The sequence below is a fragment of the Calonectris borealis genome, chromosome 21 (genome assembly GCF_964195595.1).
Source record: "Calonectris borealis chromosome 21, bCalBor7.hap1.2, whole genome shotgun sequence".
NCBI classification, from domain to species: domain Eukaryota; kingdom Metazoa; phylum Chordata; class Aves; order Procellariiformes; family Procellariidae; genus Calonectris; species Calonectris borealis.
Window position 1 is genome coordinate 2,211,414 of NC_134332.1, and position 23,802 is coordinate 2,235,215.

A 23,802-nucleotide genomic window follows, 5' to 3' on the forward strand; every position below is an offset into this window, starting at 1 on the left:
TCTTTTGGTCAAAAAAAAAAAAAAATATTTACCTCTTTATTAAGGTTTATGACCCAACCATGATCAAGCCTTCTGTCATTATCTCATTTAATGTAATTCTGTGTACAGCAACTCGGCCTCACAGCCTGCGGCACTGAGAGACGGCAGCTTCTGTCCCTCAGGAAGAACAGGGAGGGAAGCCAGGCCTGCCCAGGACAGCTTCAGGACCTGATTCAGACTGGTGTCGCTGCTGTGAAAACACAGAGAGGTAAAAAATGATAGTTGCCATGCTCTGACATCACGTTGTTTCAGTTTTAGCCCCTCGGCGTGGTTCAAGCCATGCGGAGCCCTCAGAGGCGCGGCCGCTCCTCTGTCTGGACGTGCTGTGCGTCACCTCCAGGCTTACAGACAAAAAGGAGGCTGCGTCTTTCTTTGTCGGGATCCTACCTCCTCTCAGGTGACATTAAACCCTTCCCTTAGCTCCTAAATGGTTAAAATCAGCTTCATCTGCCTCAGTCTGTGGCTGTGCCCTGTGCAGGAGGGGGGATGGTGCGTAGCCCAGGCCCCACCACCCAGTCCTGCTCTCACACACCCACGCCAGCGCAAAACTCTGATGCTCACCCGGTTCCCGTCCTTCAAATCACCGAGCAATAACGAGGCCGCAGACATCATCCGTATTTAGGGACCGGGGCACATGGTCCAGATCGGTGGAGAAAATCTGGTGGACGTCTCGCTGGATGCCTCAAATAAAAAATAGTGGATACAACTAGTATCAACATTTAAGGCTAGTTAACAATAAGAGAATGAAAATAATTTAAATTGCAGCTTTTACCACTTTTTGCTTAAGAACCAACCTATGTGACATTTCTAAAGTGGAATATTTTGAAAACCCTGTCCCATTTCTCTAGCAACAGCTCACTGAACGAAGGCCACTGAAAAATACAGCGTTTGTTTCCTCGCAGCAGGAATAGTAACACTGGTGTGTTACGAGGATATATCCAACAGTAATTTTGTGGTACCTGAAAAAAGCAGGCTGATTCACTAATGGTTATTTTCATTTGGCTGACTCATTGGAGGACACTGGGCAGCATCATTTTTTTAAAAATTCATAAAGGATGGTTCAAAGGCATTCATTATAATTTCATTAGTGTACAAGAGGCAGTTCTGAGTGGTTAAGTGCAGCCAATTTTAACTTGTATACACCAGTGATCACTGCTGTAGTAAAATAAGCGTATCTGTGGCTTTCTAGGAACATTATAGGTCTTAACATCCTCCTGTAGCCATAGCACAGGACCTGTACCAGAGGAGCTATGATCCCACCTGCCGGGGGACAGTGTCGTAGAGACTCACCAGTGCAATAGCTAGATTGTTTTAAAAAACATCATTAAGAAGTATTGTTCATGTCTAGACGCACTTGTTAAATAAAATGACCTGAAGAAAGAGAGGGTCCTAATTTTCCTTGAGTTTTACAGTACAAACTCCAAGAAGGTCAGATAGTGTCCTTCTCCTCTCTGGCCACATGCATATTATCCACCAATTTCTGCTAAATGTCAAGAGGACATTAAGGTGACGTCACATGTACTGTTGAACCAATATAAAGGCCAAATCCTGCCAAAGAAGGTGGGGGCTCATGCTCTTGTCCATCGCTTCTTCTCCCCACTCCTCTCTGCTCTGATCCCTACCCAGATCTCTATTTCCTTGCAGTGCCTTTAGCACTCACACCCACCCTGCCCTGAGCCAGTTCAACTCACGGACCTTACAGAAAACTCTCCTCTTTTCTGCCAGGTTGGCTTTTTGCTGATTTAGCTAATCAAGTCAGCTCAGCTCAGGGGCAAACAACAACCAGGGAAGGTGCAAGGCTGGCAGGGGAGGGGGCAAAGAAAGTGTAGAGAAGGCAGCAGGAGGGAGAGGAGAAAACAGCGTTGAGCTATTAGATGGCTCAGGACGTGCCATGTACATTCTTATGGAAGCAAACACAAGTTTTCCTTCCATCTGTTTGTTTCCATGTTTGAGTTAAACAGAAGTCTAGAAAACAAAGAGTTTGCATCTGCCTGCACTGACCCTCCCTCCGGCTTAGTCATGGCAGGGATGCTGTGAGCCCAGCGGCCGGACGTCAGGTTAGGATTTAGGAACCTTTGGCACAGAGGACGTCAGCCGCTTCCTTTCCCTGTGGCTCACTTTTTCCTTCTGTGAAAGGGAGACAGTAATTACTCACTCAGGAGAGCTACACGACCTGATTCATCGGTGCATGTAAAGCCTCATCACAAAAGGAAGAGGGAAGCTGAGAGAGAGGCAATTTGCTCTCTACACCTCACTTGAGCAATTGTCACCTCTCAAACGACGGATGGGGAGTTCAGCTCCTGCATCCGTGCACTGAAATCCCCCTCTGAGGCTGCTATCCGTCTCCCTGCCCATCCACAGCCCAGGGGTCGGACGATGCTGCAGGATCCTGCTTTAGGTTGTATCATGGACAGTTGGTCATTATCCTCTGATGAATCTAACGCTGATGCCTTCACCTTCTGTACCTGTGATCCATTCTCTTCTCTAATAATATTAAGCCTGCAGGGTGAAATTTTTGAGAGTGTCTGACTGACTTAAAAATTCATTTTTCAAAATGACTGAAGGCTTCACTCAAAGGGAAATTCCCTGCCATTGCCATGCCAAAGTAATTATAGTCATACCACAAAAATTATCCCGCTATAATTATGCTGGTATGAGCCTCCATCTGAACAATATGCTGAGATATTTTCCCAGGCAGCCAAAATCTTTTGGCAGCTCTGGCTCCAAGCGTCCAGGAGGAAGGAACCTGCTCCCAAAAGCCCTCTCCTCCCTCACCCTGGTGCCTTAGAGAGCGACCTGAGATCTCCAGTTCCCCGGTACGATTTTCCCCATCAGTGTTGTAGCTCGACTCCTGCCTTCCTGCAGCCTCTCCGACTCCTCCCAGGAAGTCCCAGCTGCAGATGAAGCATTTCAGAGACAGGGAGAGAGCGGCATGTGTGCAAATGCAGCCTGGGCGGTTGTGCCAGACTTTCGCAGCGTAAGGCAGCGTGGTCCAGCTTGATGTAAGTCGGTTTTACCCCCCACCATCCCTTCTGGGAGCTGCCTTGCGCCTACGTGTGTGCGCTTGCTGGCTGTTGCTGCTGCATTCGCCCCTGCTCCCGCTGTGGCATTGCACCCCACGGTGTGACGGGTTCAGGGGGACCCTCGTCCCCAAAGCCTTTCGGGTACACCTGCAAGCAGCCAGGCTGGCCAGCGCCGTGGAGGTGCTTGGGGAGCACCAGGACGGAGGAGACGGCTGGTGCCCGCGGGCTGGAGGGCAGGAGGTGGTGAGTGACCGGTCCCCACGGTGACCTTCCAGCTGTCACCTCCGAAATCCTGCTCCACCCTGTGCACCCCGCCAGGGCGAGAGGTGCCCCGGCTGCCTTGCAGGGAGCGTACGTACAGCCTGAAACATCAGGGGAGAGGCTCCCTGAGCCTTTCCCAGGCTTTTTGACTCCCTGACTCCGCTCCAAAACATTGTCCAGGGCTGCCTCTAGCCCTTTGCAGGAGCCTTGCGTACCGGGGTCAGGGTGCTGCTCCCAGCGTACAGCTCTTACACCAGCTCTGTAGTTTTCTGTAATCCAGGAAGCCCTTTTTACTGCCACACTTTCGTTTTGTCACCTGCAGGGTGACATTCCAGTACTCATTTGCTTTGCATCTCAAAGCAGTGTCCCCCCACACCTCAGCACCCGTCCCCGACATGCAGCTGTCCCACGCACAGGGACAAGGTGGGTATTTTGCAGTCCCAAGCAATATTATGCTGTGGATTCCTGTTTTTCCATAAATTGTGCTGTTTTTTCCCAGCTGGGCAAAGAGATCTAAAACCCTGCTGGTCTCAGCTGGCAGCCGCTTTGCACTTCTGTTAGAAATAATACAAAATGCAAACAGCGGGGACTCACATCGTGCATGTAAGGATGGCAAGTGCATCTAGCAGTGCTGACAACTTACCTGCGGGCTGGCCAGCTTCAAGCTTGTTTTATTTTTTGGCAGCTGGGTAAATTAATCCATGGCTGGTCAAAATAAAGGTGCATGCATCCTCCAGACTCACCGCTTTTATCTCAAGTACCTAAAAATATATTAATTTATTTTAGCTTAAATACTGCATGTTTAAGCAATGCTGTAGAATAGTTGAGGGGACCTGAGGTGAAGGAACAGGCTGCATCAGGCACAGAAATTAATTTGTTTGCGCCCTTGAAGGAAAAGTAAACACCAAAATCACTTTGGAAATGGAAGCTGACATCTTGTTAATCAGAATAAAACTTGTGACTAAACAGCCTGGAGTTGCAGCAGCTGAGAGGCCAGAGATTCTCAAAAATAGCAGCACTCTTGCTTTGATTTTGTTTTTTGTAACCTTAAGAACAGGAAGGAAGAGGAAGGAGTGGGTTTGTGCGGGGTAGGTTTGCCCAGCGCACATCCCTAAGGCCCCTTGTTTCACTTGCCAGCCCGAAGAGGCTGGGTGCCCCAGCAGCCCCGCCAAGGCACAGCCCCATCAGCGAGGAAGGTGGAGGTGCTGCAGGGGAGGAAGGGCAGAGGAAGAGATACCTGGGATCAATGAAACTGCATGGGAAGCTGATGCTGAATACCGAATTCCAAAGGATGCCCTCTCACTGGTGTCCGTACTGCTCCCCCGAGGGCAGAGGAAAGTGGGGGGAGCCTGGAATTGGGGAGAGAGAGGAGGCATAAGCCATGGTTGCCCTTGTGATCCTGACTTTGTGTGTGTCACGGGCACAAAGTACAGTCCTGGCACTGTTTGACATTGCAGTGACAACACACAAAGCGGCTCCTTCCCCTTTTTCCTTTCTGTGGCAGAATAACCACAGCTTTGGGTCTGGACCTGCGCTGCGTCCCCAGGTACACGGAGCATTTGCTTTGCCCCTGCAGCTGTGGTGCAATTATCTCACCCCTCTGCTTTGTGTCCGCGGGAAATGCAGGTCCGTGCCCGCAGGACTGAGACAGCAGGAGCCGTGGCATGCTCAGGAGAGCGGGACCGTCTCTGCGTCACTTCTTGCTGGAGAGGAAGAGCGGTGCTGGATATAGCTCGTACTCCGGCGAGGTATTGAATGCCCAGCGTGACTGTTTCTGGCCGGCAGCCTGGTCCCTGGCTCAGGCTGCGGCGGTGTGGAGCCCAGGGGAGCTGACTGCCCAGGATCTAGCCTTGGCAGCGGCGGCAGATAGGGCACGTCAGGAAAAGCCACACTGGTGCGATCTCTGTACACGCTTATTTCCAGGTAGCCTGTTTAAAGGGAACATCTCATAAGCAAGAGAATATTCTTCATACAGAAGAAAGCTCACTGTTTGTGGGGTTGCCTCATCTAATGGTGTCTTCTGCTAAAGCCTCTCGGGTTGCGAAGTACTTGGGAAATATCAGCATCCCTCTTAGAAATACAAACACGCAGAGCGAGGAAATCGCATGCGGCAGGGAGTCAGTGGTGGAAGGTTGTGGCCGCTAAGTCTTCCACATTTGCACTCAACCATTCTGTCTGGCTGCCAGGCAAATTGCAACTGGAGAAAGACATCGTTCGGTTTGGGGAGCAGAACAGGCTGAAACGGATTTGGGGGCTGCGTGGCCCCAAGCCTGTGCTGCTCTCCAGCCTGATGGGCAGCCGCACATGGCAACATCACGCAGGCTGGGGATGGGATGGGGAGGACGTCAAAAGAAAAAAGTATTTGTCATTTCGCTTCCTGAAAGGGCTGGAGCAGACAAGGCCCTTCCTCAGAACTGGGAATTTCTAGGCTTAAAGCACCTTCTTCCCCCTGACCCCATCACACTTGCCGATGCTGTTAAATTCTCTGAACTGCGGCCAGCAGCAGCCCCACCGCAGGAGGACAGCACTGGAGCTGTTAATATTTCACCTCCAGCTATCTTTTACTTCCCAAGCCACAAATCCTTCTACTCCTACAAAAATCAGCTAGGGTCTTGCTGACCGTAATATCCATGAGCTTGTGCAGAAAGAGCAAAGCAGGGGGCTGGGGGAGAGGAGTGGGGCTCCCCTAGACCCGGGGAGGCAGCGACTTCTGCTCGCCCTTGGCTGCCTGCCCGGCACCACGGGGGAAGCGCAGAGTCCACCCGGTGCCCTCTGAAACACCGGGCTCCTCAGTAAGTTATTTGCAAAGATCCCTAGTGAGGGCTGAAGCTGTATAAAAATCCAAAGACCTCAACATAAAATATCGTTGGGGCACTTTTCAAATGCTGGTGCAGCCCTCCGGGAACAGCAGAGGTGGGCAGGTAAGTGGGGGGTTACCGCTGCAGCCGAGCCTGGGGAGGGGGCTGACCTGCTATCCCCCCCCCATCCCGGCACGGCAGAGCACAGACCCTGTCCCCTCACATCCCAGCTCTGCGTCTCATATCGCAGCCCTCCTCGTCCCTGTGCAAATGTGTTTTATTTGCCGTGGTGACAATCATTTTCTTGGCTCATTGCTTCAGGGACACCCTCCTCACTTCCCCACGGTGGCTTTTCTTGGTGCATTGAGCATCGTTTGTCTCTGGTTTCCAGTCCCTTCGCTGTCTGGTTACCTTTTCCCCGCACTGTTGAGTTATTAAATTCTGCCTCTGCCGCTTTTCATCATCCTCGTGATAAATTCCCCATCAAGCGCATCTGATGTGCTCCCACTGAGCGTATCCAACTGGAAGGAGGTTTTTGCTCTCAGTATTTCCTACTGTCCTTCTTCCCACCTCCCAGCCATGACGTGGAAATTAGATATCAGTCAGGCGAATGGGACCTTGGTGTCTCCACACACCGGACTGACCTGTGTGCTGTGCTCCCCTCGTGCCTTTACCCGGTTGCTGCCTGGTTTTGCCATGAACTTTAGGTGCAGAAACCAGTGTTTTGTTCAGGATCTAGAGCAACTCCCTTCACCAAGGGCTCCAGTAGGACAAAGGAGCGAATACTACTTCTGCTGCTCCTTAGAGCAGCGTGGACTAAAGAAGTTTTTTTCTTCTAGGAAAAGGGGATATTTTGTGGCCTGTAGAGAACAAGGAGGTCCTTCCGATGGAGGACAAGAGAGGCTAGGGAAGGCAAAAGCCTGAGGTCTGGGGTCATTGGCTTGGCTGAGCTCATTTGACCCCATGATTTATTCCAACTGAAAATGAGGTTTACGGCATTGCCAGCTCCCCAGTGAGCGTACACACGCTTCTTTCGTTCATCTGTTTTCTCAATTCTTGTTGAAACTTGTAAATGAAACATCCTCCTCTGCCAGCTCTTGTCTGTTTGATCTTTCACAAAAAGTGTGTGAAGCTTTTTCCAGAAACCACTGCAACAGCGTTACTGCTCTGAGGTCGGTCAGCAACAACCCATGAAGCAATACTAAAGGGCACACCTTCTCTTGGGAAAAACATACCTGGGGAGGCCACGTCCCCTTTGCTCGTGGGCCCATTGCCATTAGTAAAAGCTTTAAAGTCACTTTCTTTCTCTCTCTTTGCAGGCAAAAATGTCAAGGCCAGTGCAAGCTCGGAGGCTGGAGGGAATAGATAAGAATATCTGGTGAGTTAAGAGATTATCTGGTTTACCCGGGTGGTAGATGTGGTTTTAGGCAGCCTAACGCCAGGTAGAAACCGCCGCAGCCACACAGCACAGAGCAGCAGTCTCCCTCAGCTGCTTTGCATTTGTTCGGGAAGCACATCAGGGCAAGTTTGTCCTGGGAGACTTTACCCTGGCTCAGTTCTGTACCTGCTGCTCACACCTTATGCCATATCAGGTGTCCCACACCATCCTGCGGGAAGGCAGGCGGGATCACCTTGTAGTGCGTTGTACTCCATCCGCCCGAATGATCCCCGCAGCACCCAAATCTGAGCCAAGCGGTTGCAGCACACTGGCTGCAGCCTGGCGTCTGCTTCAAGCCCACCCTAGGGCACTGCAAGCAGAGAGGCATTCGAAGGGATGCTGCAAATGGCATTCCCGGCCTGCCAGGCACAGTATGGCATTGGAAAACTGTGTGCTTGAAGAAGATATTTAAATGGGCTTTCCCCAAAGCCCTGCTGTGCCTGGTTTCAAGCTACAGACTGCTGATGAGTCGCAGTTTGGGTGAGACAAGCGCTGAGTTCCGCTTGCCTTTCCCTCTGCAGAGGCCATCACGGTGTCTAGTTGCTAAATTTTGCAGAACTGGTATGAGCTTGAAAACCTCCGAGACCTCTCCTGCTCGGTCAGGTCTGATCAGAAGCGGTGTGTGGCTTCAACTGCGACCGCACACACAGACAGCACAACGGCTGTTTCCTTTGAGAACAAATTAAAACCACCCCCCAGTGCAATCGTGGCTCATCCTTGTTTTAATTGAAACGGATCTGAAATGACCCTGCTTGGTCCTGTCCACCTGTGAGCAGCGGGATGGCTCCGCAGGAGGGACACCAACCTTGCTCACTTCCAAAGGGATGCTGGCAAGTGGAGCCGGTGCCAGCGCGCTGCCCAGACCCTGTGTAAATGCTTGTCTTTCTCTCCCTTTCTTCTCTCCAGGGTGGAGTTTGTAAAACTGGCTGCCACCTACTCCACAGTGAACCTGGGCCAGGGCTTCCCCGACTTCCCCCCACCGGACTTTCTGAAGGAGGCATTCGTGGGAGCCCTCAGCGGGGAGAACCAGATGCTGCACCAGTACACCCGTGCCTTCGTGCGTGGACAGACGCCCCTCCTCGGCAATACCCCCCTCGCTCCCCGTTAGCCTTGGCCGCTTCGGGGCTCATCGGGCAGCAATAAACAGGGCAAACCACAGGAGGCAAAACATGCATCCAGCCTCAGCCCAGCCCCCCCGCGCCCGGGGCTGTAACACCCTGCTTTACCGGGGCGTTTGAAGCAGCTGGGCTGCAAAATGCCCCGCACGCTCGGTCACAGGGCGCTTGGCTGCCCAGGCCCCTTCCAAGGGCTCATCCGTGTGTTAGGAGGCTTCTGCAACCCAAATCCCAACCCTCCTCTCATCCCACAGGGCCACCCACCTCTGGTGAAGATCCTAGCCCAGTTTTTTGGGAAGCTGCTTGGACGAGACCTGGACCCTATGACCGATGTGATGGTGACTGTGGGGGCATACCAGGCCCTTTTCTGCTGCTTCCAGGCTTTCGTGGATGAAGGCGATGAGGTAACCCAAGATTTGGGCTTGTTGCCCAGGCAGCCTTTCCCCAGGAGAGCCCTTCCTGGGTCTGCCAGGGGTAGGTTTACATAGACCTTCTGCAGAGCAGAAAAGGTTTTATCCCCATTCTCCAATATTTGAGCTTCCAAAGGAAAAAACTCTCTGTTGCAGGGCGCTGTCTCATTTCTGCGTAAGCCAAAATAACCCTTTTGCCCTGAGTGATGTTGTTCTTCCCTGACACTGCCCACTGGCAATGCAGGTTCTCCACTGCAGTAATTCAGGGATTAAAATTTCCTGTCCCTCCCATTGCTCACTGCACCCATTGGGGAAGGTCTGAGCAGGGCCAGGAGCGTGCTGACATGTCCCTTTCTTCCAGGTGATAATCATTGAGCCCTTCTTTGACTGCTATGAGCCGATGGTGAAAATGGCTGGTGGGACGCCCGTGTTTGTCCCGCTGAGACCGGTGAGTGGGTTGGAACAAAGTCATCGAGGAGGGGAGAGTCATGGCGAAGCGAGCGAAGAGGTCAGTGGTAAGCAAAGTGCAGCAGTAGCAAAGCAAGCCGAGATTCCCCTCTGTTCTCTCTAGAAAGCTCCAAAAGATGGAAAATTGATGTCTAGTGCAGACTGGCAGCTGGACCCGGCTGAACTGGCTTCTAAATTCAGCGAACGGACAAAAGCCATCGTCCTGAACTCTCCCAACAACCCTCTGGGCAAGGTAACGCCAGGGCCAGCCACGGCAAGGCCAGAGAAAGCGGTTGGGGTGCTACAGCTCACCCAGCCACATCTGCAGTGCAGCAGTGACCCGACCATCCTTGCACACAAGGGAAATGGGCGTTGTAGGAGTTCTGCACGCTGCGTGCACTCTTCTGGTGTTTTTAAGCCTGCTCGTTTGTGCCAGCAGTGGCTTTGCCCAGCTAGACCATCGCAGCCATCTCCTGCCCACCCTGGCTTGGGAGATGGTGCAGGCAGGGTGCTCAGCCTTCACAGAAAGGGGTCCAGAAATGCATCTCAGCTCCACTCCCTGCCTGCTGCAGGTGTTCAGCCGAGGGGAGCTGGAGCTCATTGCAGACCTGTGTGTCAAGCATGACATCCTGTGCATCAGCGACGAAGTGTACGAGTGGCTGGTCTACGACGGGAAGGAGCACATCCGCATCGGTACGGAGAATGGCTCGGCTGAGCCTGGGGGTCTTCTCCGGGTACAGCACCTTCAGGGGAGGAACCGGTGATTTAGCTGGGGTCCCCCGGGCTGCTTGCATGCACAGCTCTACCAGACATGTATCCCCATTAGAGGTATTTTGCTGCACTTCAGTCTCAGCCCCCAAATCAGGACTTAAACTGGAGCCCTGACTTCCAGAGCTAGTCAGAGGAAACACAGCGCTGGCTTCACAGCGTGAGATCCAGAGCAAAGAGCCCTTTGGTTCCACCGAAACTGAATTTTTTTCCCATACTGTGTAAACCCACAGTTTTCTGGGTGTCTCTAGCTTTGGGACATTCATTTCAACATGAGCTCAGAGGCCTGTTCCTCCTGCTGCAGTAACATGCCATCACCTTGTTGCAGGGTGAAGGTGCTTGGCACCTCTGGGAACCCCTGGGGCTGGGTGCATGCGTATGAAAACACTTAATTACAAAGAGATGCTCTTGAGAAACCTGGCTGCCTGCTTGGGATGTGCTTTGAGGCTCATCCACGTGAAAGATATGCTGTGAACACAAGAGGCCACCACGGGTTACGGTGGGCAAAGAGCTCCCACCACGTCATTCATGCAGCCCGGAATCGAGCGCGCTGAGCTCTGCCGTCATTGTTTCTCTTTTGTTTTGTTGCCAGCCAGCTTGCACGGGATGTGGGACCGCACGGTGATCATCGGGAGCGCTGGGAAAACCTTCAGTGCCACTGGATGGAAGGTGAATTCCCCTGTGTGGCACCTTGTTGTCACCCTGTCCCCGTCCCTTTGCTCCAGGGCATGGGTCCCATTGCCATAGCACAGCACTGGGGACACCGCTGCCACACACTCAGCTTTGAGTCAGTACCAAAGTACCAAAGCTGCTTTATGATAGCTCTGTCTGGAAAATACAATGAAGCCAGCCCAGGCAAATAAAGGGGAGCCCGAGCAGGTACCCAGAGACTTACCACCTTCCTCCTCCTCTCCCGGCCACAGGTGGGCTGGACCGTGGGACCCAACCGGCTGCTGCGGCACCTCCGTACCATGCACCAAAACTCCGTGTACCACTGCGCCACGGTTGCCCAGGTAAGGCGGCTCCCTGCAGCTGGCCCTGCAATTCCCAAACCCCCAAAGCAGGGGTGAGAGAGGGTCCTTCTGCCCACGGCTGACCTGAAAGGCACAGACAGGGTGATGTGTGGTGCCCTGGAGAGGCTCCTTCCCCTCTCCCTGCAGTTGCCCCATGCCTGAGAGGAAGGGGAGAGTCCAGCCTCCTGGGGTATATTCCTTATTTTGCATTGACAAATCCAAGGGGCCATCTGGAGGGGCTGGAGGCAGAGCACTTGGCTTGGTGCGGTGAGAAATCACCTCCTGCTCCATAGTCACCTGTGAATTGCATCAGAGCAGAGACTCCGTTCTCAAGGAAGCCTTGACCATCTTCCCACCGCGTTCCTCTCTCCTCGCAGGAGGCCGTGGCTCAGGGTTTCCAGAGGGAGCTCGAGCGCTATGGCAAACCAGACAGCTACTTCGTCCAACTGCCCAAGGAGCTGCAGCAGAAGAGAGACTGGCTGGTCCAGAGCCTGGATGCTGTGGGGATGAAACCCATCGTCCCTGAAGGCACCTACTTCTTGGTGGCAGACATCTCCGAGTTCAGTGAGTCACGTAGCTGTGGTTTTGCTCCGGCAGGGCTGAGCACAGGGGGGCCAGCTCAGAGCGGTACCACTAGCGGGGACGGGAACCTGCATAAACCACCACCAAAGCAGGGAGGGACAATGGCGTGTTCCCCATCCAAGCTCCCAGCGGTCATGGGTTTGGGGCTTGGCTGGGGCACCCGGCAGCAGCCCCAACCTCCACGCTGCCGTGCTTCTTCTGCAGAATCCGACGTCCCTGATGCCCCCGACTCCGATGAGCCCTACGACTCCAGATTTGCAAAGTGGATGGTCAAGAACAAGGTAAACGCCTCTGGCCCTTTCCGCTGCGTTTGTCTTGGGTTTGTGCTCTCCCTGCTGGCTGTGCCCACGGGAACCAGCAGCACCCCCCCGCTGCCGGCTCCGGCAGCTCATGGCCAGGGGGTACCCAGGGTATCTGGCAGCAGCTGGCCTCAACCCCAGTAGCCTGAGCTCAAGCAGAGTGAGCAGACAGGGCACCAAGGGCACCTACGAGCCCGCCCGAGAGACTTGTGAGGAATATGTGGACGTCTTCACCCATGCCAGGGCACGGAAGGCTGCATGCCAGCCCGCGAGCAGCCACCTCAGCTCCACGTGTTTCTCTTTCCCAGGGACTTGCCGCCATCCCGCTCTCTGCTTTCTACTGCGGGCCCCACAAGAACAACTACAACCATTTCATCCGGTTCTGCTTCGCGAAGGTGAGATATGTGGCAGCAGGAAGGGAGGTGAGGACGGGGGTAAATGAGACGAATGCCGAGAAATGCAGAGTGCCTCGGGCGTTAGGGCCCGCGCGTGGCATTGCAGACGGTCCAACCCCCTCCCGCAGACGCGAGCTGAGCCAGGGACAGGAGCTGTGCTGGTGCCATCCTAAGCTTTGCCCCGTCAGCATCCCACATTTCTTGGTCAAGGCAGAAGATGCCCCAGCGATGCTCTGCCTGTGTCATACTGAACACAGGGCATTTGCGATGCTCCAGAATGAGAACGGGATTTTTATGTAAATGATGACTGCAGTGACGGGAAAGGGCATTTCGCTGGAAGCCACTGACCGAACCTGCGGTATTTGTTTAGGAGGAAGCTACACTGAAGGCAGCAAACGACATATTGCAAAAATGGAAACGGGAGAAAACTAGTCCCTGAGCGCACTGGAGAGAGAACCAGTCTCTCCTTTGTCCTCACCCACCACGACCGCTCTTCTTCCTTTTCCGTTGCTTGGCTACAAACTTTGACACATCCTTATTTTTGTGCTTTCAACCACGTTTTCTGTCAGACAAACGGGTAAGAGATTTGCCAGGCCCAGGGTCTGGAGGACACTTTCTGTCACTGTGAAACGATTGCACCTTTCCTTGCAAGAAGTGAGTCTTCACATGCGCTGCCAGTATTCGACATTTCTTCTTCTTATGTTTAAAGACTTTGATAAGCGGTTCTGGGATGCGTCCAACAAGACACAAGGTAAGGATGGCTCCTGGGGTCTTTTCCACCACCAAATTCTGAAAAGGTGCTTGAGGACCTACCTTTAAGGCTATGTGGGGGGTTACTGTGGCTTGTCCTGTTCCACATCCCCACTCCTGTACCCCAGGGCACCATTTAGAATCATAGAATCATAGAATCATACAGGTTGGAAAAGACCTCTAAGATCATCGTGTCCAACCATCAACCCAACACCACCATGCCCACTACACCATGTCCCTGAGGGCCTCATCTACACGTCTTTTAAATACCTCCAGGGTATTTCCAGCAGCACCCACGTTCCCACGTGTGCCCATCAGTAGGTGGATTCCTATGATCCTGAAGATTATAAACGCAGTGAAATGCTGTTTCCCATAATTAACGATTTTCCCATCGTTTTTTTCTGTGCATCTCTGGGGAAGGTGACAGCAGAATCGGTAACTGGCTCCCCCCAGGAAACAGGCTTTCATAAATAGCCCAGCTATTGCCAAACTTTCCCTGTGCTCCCCCCCAAACCACCCCTGGCACCTTGTCAGGGCTCGGCAGCATCGCCCAGGCTGCAAAGCAAAACCTTCAGGCCTTTGACAGGCGCCCGCCGTGGCTGGGGAGGAAGGGCTCAGCGGCCTTGGGCTGCTCCTGCTGCTGGTGGCCCCCGCAGCCTCCCACCCCCCGGGCTGGTGGGGCAACGTGAGAAGCATTTTGAAAGGTAATTCTTGCGTCATTCTCGATTTCGACCTGGATAAGAATGTAAACTAGCATCATCAATCATGCAGGAGTTATGTGCAACAGACTGTACGATAAGTATTTGTGGCAGTTAAATTATTGAAGATTAATTACTGCAATTATTGAAGCGTAAATGTCTCTGTAATGGTTATAAGGCTGACACAGCTCTCCCGGAGAGCTGCCATCACCCGTGCAACATCTGTGTTGCGTCCCGCGGTGGTGGCTGCTCGTCTCACCCAGGCCAGCGGGTAGCATCTCTGCAGGTTTTGGTCAGGCTGCAGCTGGCGGTACCGAACCCCTTGGAGCTGCACCCACCCGCGGGAGGGAGGCAAACACCCCCCTCCTGCCTTCGCCCACGGGAGATGCATCGCGTCTCACCTGCCTGCACAGGCTGGGTGCGGGAGGGTGCTGCTGAAGGCCCTTTTGCACCCCCACGGCGTGGCAAATACCGGGAAAGCTGCAATCACCGAAACAGATAAATGATCGTGAGATTAGATTATTAACATAAAGATTCATTGCAACATCCCCACGCGTGTGGGCTCTTGCTCTAGGCCATGACACACCCCGCAAGGGGCAGGGTGCATCCCCCCCCATCCTCCAACACGCACGCAGTGCTTGTGCAAAGACACCCAGGTGCGGGTGTGCGGATTTTACCCGCCCCAGGGCCGGCCCCAGCCCCCCCGGAGAGGCTGAGCTCCAGCCGCGTCCCCCCACCTTGGGTCACCCATTCTCCCGCAGAACGGCACAACCCCTGCTTAGCTTGACTGCCCACGCAAGCGACTTAAACACTGCCCCCGCCCCCTGCCTAGCCATTGGCTCACGTGACGCCGGCCTCCGCCCCCACCGTGGGCGGGCACCGGCGCCCTCCGACCAATCACCGCTGCGGAGGGGCGTGGCCGGAGCGGAAGATGGCGGACGGCGGCGAGGCGAAGCGGCCCAAAGGCGTGCAGGTGGGGCCCGGTTACCGGGGGCGGCCGGTTACCGGGGGCGGCCACTGAGGGGAGCCCGGCGGTAACGGTCGTTGTCTCCCGCAGGCTGAGGAGAGGAGGGTGGACTGGCGGCGCTGGAAGCAGGAAAGTAAGGCCGGGCCCCCGCGGGGGCGGGCGGGCAAACCGGGGCGCAGCCGCGGGGGTGCCCGGCGGGGCCCTCGGGCCGGGAGGAGCCGACCCCGAGCGCTCCGTGCCCCGGCGCGGCCCTCACCCCGGCGTCCGGGCCCACGGCCCGGTGTTTAAAGCGAGAGGCCGTTCTGCCTTCCAGGGAAAGCAGAGAAGAAAAAGTGGAAGGAAATGAAGCTCCTGAGGAAACTGGAGAAACAGCGGGTGCGGGAGCTGGCCGAGAAACAAGCCGAGCGGCAGGAGGAGCAGACGGAGGACAAAGGTGACGCCGCTGTGAGGCGGTGGGGAGGCCTGGGTTGAAACTGGAGGAACTTGGTCGTTAAAAGTCAGTTTTAGCTATCGATCGGAAAGGTGACGCTTCGCAGGTCTGGTACAGGTCAATCCACGTGCATAAACAGGCACGAACACAATGCAGCGAGCAGTGCACGAAAGACCTTTCTTAAGAGAAAACCTGTGATTAAAATCTAAGAAACGGAGGTTGCTTTTTTTCTCCCACCACAACTGCCGTTGAAGCAGTCAGTGAAACGCTGTGCGTGCTGCTCGCGCTGTGGCTCTCGCCTGATGGCACTCTGTTCCCCAGGGCGTCACTACACGCTGAGCGTAGCCCTGCCAGGCTCCATCTTGAACAACGCCCAGTCTCTGGAGCTGCGGACGTACCTCGCTGGACAGATTGCTCGGGCCTGTGCCATCTTCTGCGTGGATGAGATCGTAGTGTTTGACGAGGATGGAGAAGATGTGAAGTAAGGAGGAGCCATCTTGTTCTGCAGAAGGCATTTCCTCTCTGCTTTCTGTTTCCTCAGTCTTTTATTAAGCCGAGACCAGCAAAGAACTGTGTGTTCTCAAGCAAATGCTTGAGCCTCTCTCAAATGCCAGGATTACAGGGACCCCTATACCACTGGGCAAAGATGTTGACTTAACTGCCCTGGGAACTGGGATCATTTATCCCGGCACGGGGATGACACAGCAGCAGGAGGTCAAGTCCTCCTATGCTCTCAAACCTTGCTGTGGAGGGACAGGGCATGCCTATATCCTTACGGAAGACAAATTCCTGACCTTCAGCTTTTCAACCTGAACCTACATCTGTCTTAACTGGCCAAGCCACGCAATCCTGCAGCATCCAGCTGCCAGGCTGTGTCAATACACAAAGATCAAAAACAAAACTGAAAAAGAGACTTGGCTTACAGAGAGAGTTCCAAATATGATTTGTTAACAGTCTCTACCTCTGGAGTAGCCCTTTTATAAGGCGGCCCATTTATTTCTTAGGGGTGGAGGGTGCTGCTATTTTTGGATTAAGGAACAAGGCTTGGTCTTCTGGAGTCCTGGCCATTTGGGGCTGTGCAGTCTCACGCTGAGTTCACAGGCTGCCCTCTTTCCCTTTCAGAACCGTGGAGGGGGACTTTGAAGGAATTGGGAGGAGAGGCAAGGCTTGCGTGCAGCTGGCTCGGATCCTGCAGTACTTAGAGTGCCCTCAGTAAGTCCACCATGGTCAGACTGTGCATCAGATTTGCAACAGAACGGACCACCCTGGGTATCGCATGGTAGAGGCTATGGGAGCAGGAGGCAAATTCTGTTTGTATCGCATAATTATGCAGGAACACAGGATCTAACTGTTTCACATGTCAGGCTCTTTAACGAAAAGAAGAGCAGTGAACGCAGGATACAACCTGCATGATACATTAGAGGTAGATCAGGGACTTGAGGGAGCTAAGCATGCTTTTCTCTGTACTCAGCTCCTTTGAGTCAGAACAGGGGTAGAACTGAGGGTTGGATTCCTTAGAAACAACTGTTTTCACATTTGAACCTTCTCTGATAACAGGTACTTGAGGAAATCCTTTTTTCCAAAACATGAGGATCTGCAGTTTGCAGGTAGTGATTCAGTTGTCTCTGTCCCAAGCTGTTGGCTCCCCCTTCCTGAGCTCTGGCTCTCGTTTGGCATGGCATGCCCAGAATTGAAGAACTTTTCCCCGCTTCAGAGCGCAGGCAAGGTGCTGTGCCCTGGTACGCTGGACCGGAGAGGGAGGGGGCAGCAGAGCAGTTGTACTTACACCTGTGTTCCCACAGTTTGTGTCCTCTCCTCAGTGGTTGCTTTCATCTGTGCTGTTCTAGGGCTTCTCAACCCCCTGGACAGCCCCCACCACATGCGGGTAGATGAGGATTCAGAGTACCGAGAAGGCGTAGTGTTGGACCGGCCAACTAAGCCAGGCAGAGGCTCTTTTGTTAACTGTGGGTTGAGGAAGGTACGTCAGATCCCAAAACAATCTCCCTTGTCTTTCTGGCGGTTTCTGAAGGCCATAGCAGGCTGGCACGGGGTTTCATGCTGTTGCTATCTTGTCCCTTCTGGCTCGTTAATGGTTGTAGCTTCCCGAGTCCTGGCGGGCCTGCCCATTCCAGAACGTCATTGCTTCGCTGCTAGATTTAAACCTTTGAGCAGCAAAATAAGTCTCAGACTGCTGACCCAGCCACCCTGAGCCTGCTCTGCACTGCATGCACCACACGGGCCCTGATCGCAGAGCTCCTCATTCCGGCTCCAGGCCAGAACAGAGCCCCGCTTCCTCGGAGGGTTCCCTTCCTTCCCCACCTTCCCCAGTACTTCCAGAATGTCTGACGCTGATGGCGACTGTCACTGCAGGAGGTGCAGATCGACAGACAGCTGAACCCCGGTCTGCGAGTCACTGTGCGCCTGGAGGAACCCCAGAAGCCAGGTAATCCACTGCTCCGTTAGCATCGGAAAGCTTCAGTTGGTCCTTCCATATGACAGCCTTCAGATTACTAACGTAATGTACCCAACAGCTCTGCGCGTTCCCTTCACACACAATTTTAATAACACCCTTACCATAGCTCCCTAGTTAACTGGAAAGAACTCTCAGCTCTTTGACCGACAATAAACAGCCCAAACACGCTTTCCAGGATGCGCTCAAAGGGGCGGTTCTTGGTTGTACACCCAGTCAGTGCCCTGCCCCGGGAGAAACCGCCGTAGGCTGGTCAAATCCAGCTCTCACTAGGAGATCACGGGGGTTGTTAATCTCTTTGCTTCCCTTTCAGAAGCTAAAGTGCGGAAAGGCACCGTGGTGTCCTCACACCACCCTCGGACAGTCTCGGGCTTGTACTGGGGTTACAGCGTCCGCCTTGCCTCCTGCCTGAGTAAGTATCTGCAGGGGTTCTCTGCTCTGCCATGTCTCTGCCTGGACTGCACACCAATTTCAGGTCTACTGGCTGCACATCTGCAGCACACATCAACATCTCTTTCTTTGAAATCTCTTTTGTCTCAAAGGCAGCTTACGCATGCGGCTAGCAGCCATGTGGCAATCAAATTCAAGGGCTAAAGCTAGGGGTGTGAATCACCCCAGTCACCCACCAGTACTCTGCCCTGTACTTCCACGCACCGTTGCGCCCAATGTCCACATTGTAGCAGGAGACCAGAGTTGGTGCTCTCCATCTCCAGGCAGTACCTCTCCATTTCCGTGGTAACTACCTCCCACTCGTTCACATCAAAGCCAGCAGTGACATTTGAGCTCAAGAGCCCTGCAAAATCCTTTTCCAGTCTTTTGACTGCTTGGACCTCAATCAGTTGTAAACCATTAGCCAAGGAATGGCTCCTGGCACCTGTTTGAGCTTTGAGGAGAAGGTGCTGCAGTTGAGAAGGGTGCCAGAGACTCCTGCAGCAGGGAATTATGTAGGAAAGAGGAATCATTCTTCTGTCTCCGGATGCACTAGTGGCACTGAAAAGCAATTCCTGCTGCTGCTACCGCTCAGCTGTCCAGAGGCATGCAGCATGGGGGGCTCACGGATAACCCCATACTGTGTTTGTTTCCCAGGTGCTGTCTTTTCAGAGTGCCCGTTCAAGGAAGGCTACGATCTCTCTATTGGGACCTCAGAGCGGGGCAGCTCCGTGGACCAGGCCACTCTCCCCTCCTTCAGGTTCGTGTCCTGCCTGCTTGGCCCCACTCAGAGCCCCCAGGGAGGCCTGGTGCAGGCAGCAGAGCTGCGGCCTTGGTGTTCTCCCAGGCAGGAACGCTCCTAGATACAAGTGCAAGACTTGCCTGCAGGCTCCCTCCTGTGCTCTGCTGCTCCCTTTTGCACCAATGCACATTCCTCTGTGACAGAAGTGGGGGAAGTACCCCAGGACAAGGCCAATTCCTTTCCTATTTCTCTGGAGTTGGTAGCGGGGACTGTCGCAGCGGCCGAGTGCTGTGGGGCTTTGTTAGGGAGGCAGCTGCACTGGGCATTGTCAGCAAGGGACGCAGCTCCCTGCTTCAGCAGCACAGGGGAGCTTGAACACAGACCCAGATACCTGAGCAAAAGAAATGAGTCTGCTTCTTGCAGATAAGAGAATTGTTTATGTGAAGCCAATTTTTAATCCAGGCACATGAGCGGCTCTCCTATGGAAAGCTTGTAGCACCTGCCTTGGTCCAGCGGTAGGAGCCAGTCTCCCCGCTCACCCTGTCCCTGTCTCTCCCTAGGCATGCCCTTGTCGTGTTTGGAGGTCTTGAGGGCTTGGAAGCTGGTGTTGATGTGGACCCAAACCTGGAGGTCACCGACCCAAGCGTCCTGTTTGACTTCTACCTGAACACTTGTCCCAGCCAAGGCAGCAGAACCATCCGGACGGAGGTAGGGCAGGTGGCTAATGGTGCGGCGGGGCGCGGCGCCTGCGTGCACGGCGCGGTGCTGCCTTTCTGCCTCTGGCAGAGACGCCTGTGGCCCGCGTGTCGTTCCCCACGGTGACACCTCAGCAAAGAGCGGCTGGCTTGCCTGGTGCTCCTCCGAGAGCAGCGGTTCTGACTGCTGCCTGGGTCTGTTCCAGGAAGCACTGCTGATCTCTCTGTCCGCGCTGAGACCCCGCATCGATGAGGCGGTGAAGACACCCAGCGACAGCTGAGGGAAGGAAAACCACTGACCTTGCCCCCAGCTGAGGACTGCCTTGGGGCAGCAGCTGTTCAAACGCGGGGTGCTGGGCAGATCACTCCAAGAGCCTGGTGGGGCCAAGACACAGCGTCACTAAAGCTGGCAGCGCTGCTCAATCAAGTGTCTGGCTGCTGTTGGGACCAGCAGGTCTGCACCCTCCTGCCTGCGTGGTCCAGCCTGGGACCTGCCTCTTGACCCAGCTGGGACAAGCCTGGCAGTAGAGTGCGTCTCAGTAATTCAGATGTCTGGGGTGGGGAATAAAGCAGTACGGAACCTCAGTCGCCTTGAATTGTGTGTGTGAGTGTCTTGCTGTAGAGGGTGGGCACTGGGTGTCCAGAGATCCTGCACGCTCAGTGCCTCTGGAGGCACATGGCCTTCAGACTTAAAGGAAGTCAAAACTTAGTCCTTATGCCGAGAAGCTGCTCCTGTCTCAGTTAGCCTGACTCCCCCAGCCCCCCCTTCAGCTCCAAGGCTTCATCCCCAACAGCAGGAAGGGCTGGAGCTTCAGTCGGGCCTCAGCGCTAAAGCACATCAGCATAGCTCGTTACAGTTTGGCTCCATCTGTGATGCCTTAAGCTCTGCCTACAGTGAGCTCAAACAGGAAAGCAGCTGGAGAAGTTGGCTCTGTCCTCCCCTCCTCCTGCTGAGATAGTCTGGGCTTTGGTAAGAGCAGATAAGAAACAACCAATGCTTGGGGGTTTCAAAGCTTTACTGCTAAAACCATCTCCTGAAAGAAAACAATCATACGATCCTTTGGCCCACAGAAAGGCAGGAACCTCTCATCTCCCCCTGCACCCATCTTGTTCCCGTTCTTCCCTGCTAAATAGCAGAAATTAAGTAACTTCCCTTTGTATCTTAATGAGCCACACACAACTCAAAGGGAGCAATTACAGGGGTACCCTCCCTACTGCAGCTTAGGGGCAAATTCTAAAGACGTACTATGGTGTCAAGTGCCCCGGAGCCTTCTGCAGGACCTGCCCTTGAGACCTGCCGCACGTGTGTTTCACTGTTAGGGGAAACAAGGGGAAAGGTCAAGAGAAGGATTGGTTTGATTCTTATTTCTCACATTTAAAATTGCACAAGGAACTAGTATTCTGCAGACGACTGCTGAGAGTCCCTTCCCATGGGATACCTGGATTTGTTTAGTCAGGGTTCAACGCTTGTTTCCAGCTGTGATGGCTTTCAAGTTGCTTGTTCTCTTCAAGATGTTTGGGACAAAAAGGAGCCCCGAGGCTCGCTCAATGCTCTCGATGGGAACCAGGAACCGTTCCAGGGGGATTTGCTCATCCACAGGGCTATTGGGCATCACATACGAGCGCAGCTCAATCTCCCCGCTCTCCTTTTCCAAGATGAGGACCTTGAAGAAATGGGTGGGGACGGCCACATTGTTCTTCCCAATCACCTGGTACTTGACGTACATCTTCCCATCGGCCTCCATCCTGCACCAACAGCAACGTCCCACGTTACCTCCTAGTCTGGTGCCACGTCCGCGCCCTCAGCCCCCCACCACCCCCCCAAGTGAGTCCCCACCCCACAGCATGGCCAGCAGCAGCCCCACTTCTGCAGTAGGTTACAGAGGCTACGTGACACGGTGAGGCTGAGCTGTGTGGGTCTGCTCCCCTCAAATCCCTTCCCTGCTGTCACTAACAGCCTTTCCAAGCTCTTTCCTGCTGCTGAAGAGATCTCAACATGAGACTGCTGCTCCTTAGCGCTACATGAAGATCTTTGCAAATAAAGCTGTGCTCTTAAGTGGAGAATAGCCCATGAAATAAAACCTACAAGCTTAATTCTGCAGGGAAGGGGTCTGCAGTCTAATCCGTTAATCTAATAATCTAGTAATCTTCTACTACTAGATCATAAAGGACTGCAAACAAAAGCAGCTTGGTTATGCTGTAACTCAAGAAACTCACCTTTACTGACAAAATAATCAACTGAATGGGAAATACACAAACTAATCCTAATCCTAAGAAAGTACCTTTCCACAGAACCCCTGCGCACAGCCGGTCTCACCTACCGAGCAGGGCCTTAACAGACCACTCCCGTTTGGGAGCAGCGGGGAGGCTGCACCCCCTCAGCCTGCTTTCCTTTCCCAGCACGATGCACCTCTCGAGCGCGGTCCCAGCTTGGCCCTCGTGTTTACCTGGGCAGGTAAAGGGGTCCTGTGCAGACATAGACGTTCTTGTTGTTCCTTGCCAAGCTTCTGCTGTACTTCTCAAGGTTATTCCAGGCATTCTGGTTTAAATGAGGATTCTAGAAACGGAACCAGAGTGACAAAGACAGCGGAGTCAGTCAGTGGGGAATTTCCTCACTGTTCAGAGTAATAACACCCGCCTTTTCTGTAACACGTCTCGCAGCGTCCCGGGCACTTTCCAGGAGAGATCTCCACTATCGCCTCCACTGCGGACGCTGCGTACGGCGAGGTCCTGGTTTGCACACCCAGGAACAGAGCCCACTCGCCTCAGACCGTGATTTTTGCAAGCATCTGTCTGCCTGTTTAACTTCGCTCCTGCAGCGAGCTGCGCTGAACGGCGTCTCTCACAGCTGGAGAGGAGCGCGCAGGCGGGCGCGTTTGCAGGACCGCTGTTGTTAAGTTTAGCAGGAAATACAGCACCCTCGAGTGACTTTGGCCACTTTGGACCCTCTCTGCCCGAACCACTGTAGGGACAGACACTCGGAGGAGCCGGAGACGCTCCGAGGGTGGTTTCCTGGGTGGAGCGAGTCCCCCCGCGGGGTCCCGGGGCTGCGTGGAGCCGGTGCCCGCGGCGGGTCCTACCTGGGGGGCGATGTTGCTGAGGTAGAAGGTGTCCCGCATGGCTTTCTGGCTCCACTTGTGGTTGGCGGCGGCGGCCAGGTGCCCGCGGTCGAAGCCGCTGCCGCGGTAGTCGGCGTTGGTGGCGCGGTGGTACTCGTGCACCGAGTCGTCCTCCTGGAAGTCGCAGGCGGCGCGGTCGGAGGTGCCGCTGAGCGTCTCCCGGTTGAGCTGCTCGATGACCCAGAGCGCGCTGCGGCTCCGCGGGTCGTAGCACAGCACGTAGGACTCGCGGCTCCGCAGCTGCGCCAGCCCGGGCAGCCCGTACTTGGTCAGCTCGGCCCGGCCCGAGCCCGGCAGCGCCGGCGGACCGGTCGCCGCCGCCACGACGGGCACCACGGGCAGGCGGCCCAGCAGCCCCTCCGCCGCATCGCCCTCGGCCCGACGGCGGGCGGCGACGGCCGCCCCCAGCCCCGCGCCCAGGGCCAGCGAGGCGCCGGGGAGCAGCCACCGGCTCCGCAGCATGGCCGTGCGCTGCGCCGCGGGCGCGGCCGCCGCTTAAACGGGCCGCGGCTTTCCCGCAGCAGGCCGCTCCCTGCTCAAGCCACCACCCGCCGGGGCATTGCCCCTTTAAGAGCGAGAGGGCGCCGCGGCGGACAGGCAGGGGGCGCCGCCATCCCCGGACCCGCCGGCGGCGGCAGACGCGGCTGCGGCACTGGCGCGCGAAGGAGCCATTTTATGGGGATAGAGCGCAGCGTTACGGGCCGCGGGGGGCCCGAAGGACCAGGTACAAAACGGCCCCCGCCCCGCCAGCCCACCGGCGGGTGCCTCTCCCACCCCGCGGACACCCGCGGTCGCAGCGTTACCTCCGCAGGCTTCTCCCCGAGGACAGCCGCCGCTCCCTCGGCCGGCCCCGCTCCAGCCCGCGCCGCGGAGCGAGGCGGCGGCGGGCTGGGTGAGGGCAGAGCAAAACCCCC

The 23,802-nt window shown here is 54.8% G+C and overlaps 2 protein-coding genes across 2 annotated transcripts; one reads left to right on the forward strand and one right to left on the reverse strand.

The window, feature by feature from the left end:
• Positions 1-640: 640 nt before the first annotated feature.
• Positions 641-20,365, forward strand: LOC142091565 (uncharacterized). Its single transcript, XM_075170999.1, has 28 exons — positions 641-3,041; positions 4,950-5,071; positions 7,441-7,499; positions 8,466-8,616; positions 8,929-9,078; positions 9,446-9,532; positions 9,656-9,784; positions 10,104-10,224; positions 10,892-10,968; positions 11,223-11,312; positions 11,690-11,876; positions 12,099-12,175; positions 12,502-12,588; positions 12,959-13,025; positions 13,298-13,339; positions 13,995-14,083; positions 14,869-15,009; positions 15,094-15,136; positions 15,317-15,436; positions 15,755-15,914; positions 16,556-16,645; positions 16,991-17,040; positions 17,281-17,411; positions 17,804-17,876; positions 18,217-18,315; positions 18,990-19,092; positions 19,635-19,782; positions 19,976-20,365. The coding sequence occupies exons 2-28, from the start codon at positions 4,988-4,990 to the stop codon at positions 20,048-20,050; spliced, it is 2,730 nt and encodes a 909-aa protein (XP_075027100.1). The 5' UTR covers positions 641-3,041; positions 4,950-4,987; the 3' UTR covers positions 20,051-20,365.
• A 402-nt stretch (positions 20,366-20,767) lies between these two features.
• Positions 20,768-23,754, reverse strand: ENDOG (endonuclease G). Its single transcript, XM_075170329.1, has 3 exons — positions 22,850-23,754; positions 22,217-22,326; positions 20,768-21,515 (listed from the first exon to the last, which is right to left on the reverse strand). Exons 1-3 carry the CDS (start codon positions 23,348-23,350, stop codon positions 21,230-21,232), a joined length of 897 nt encoding a protein of 298 aa, XP_075026430.1. The 5' UTR covers positions 23,351-23,754; the 3' UTR covers positions 20,768-21,229.
• Between the last annotated feature and the right edge of the window lie 48 nt (positions 23,755-23,802).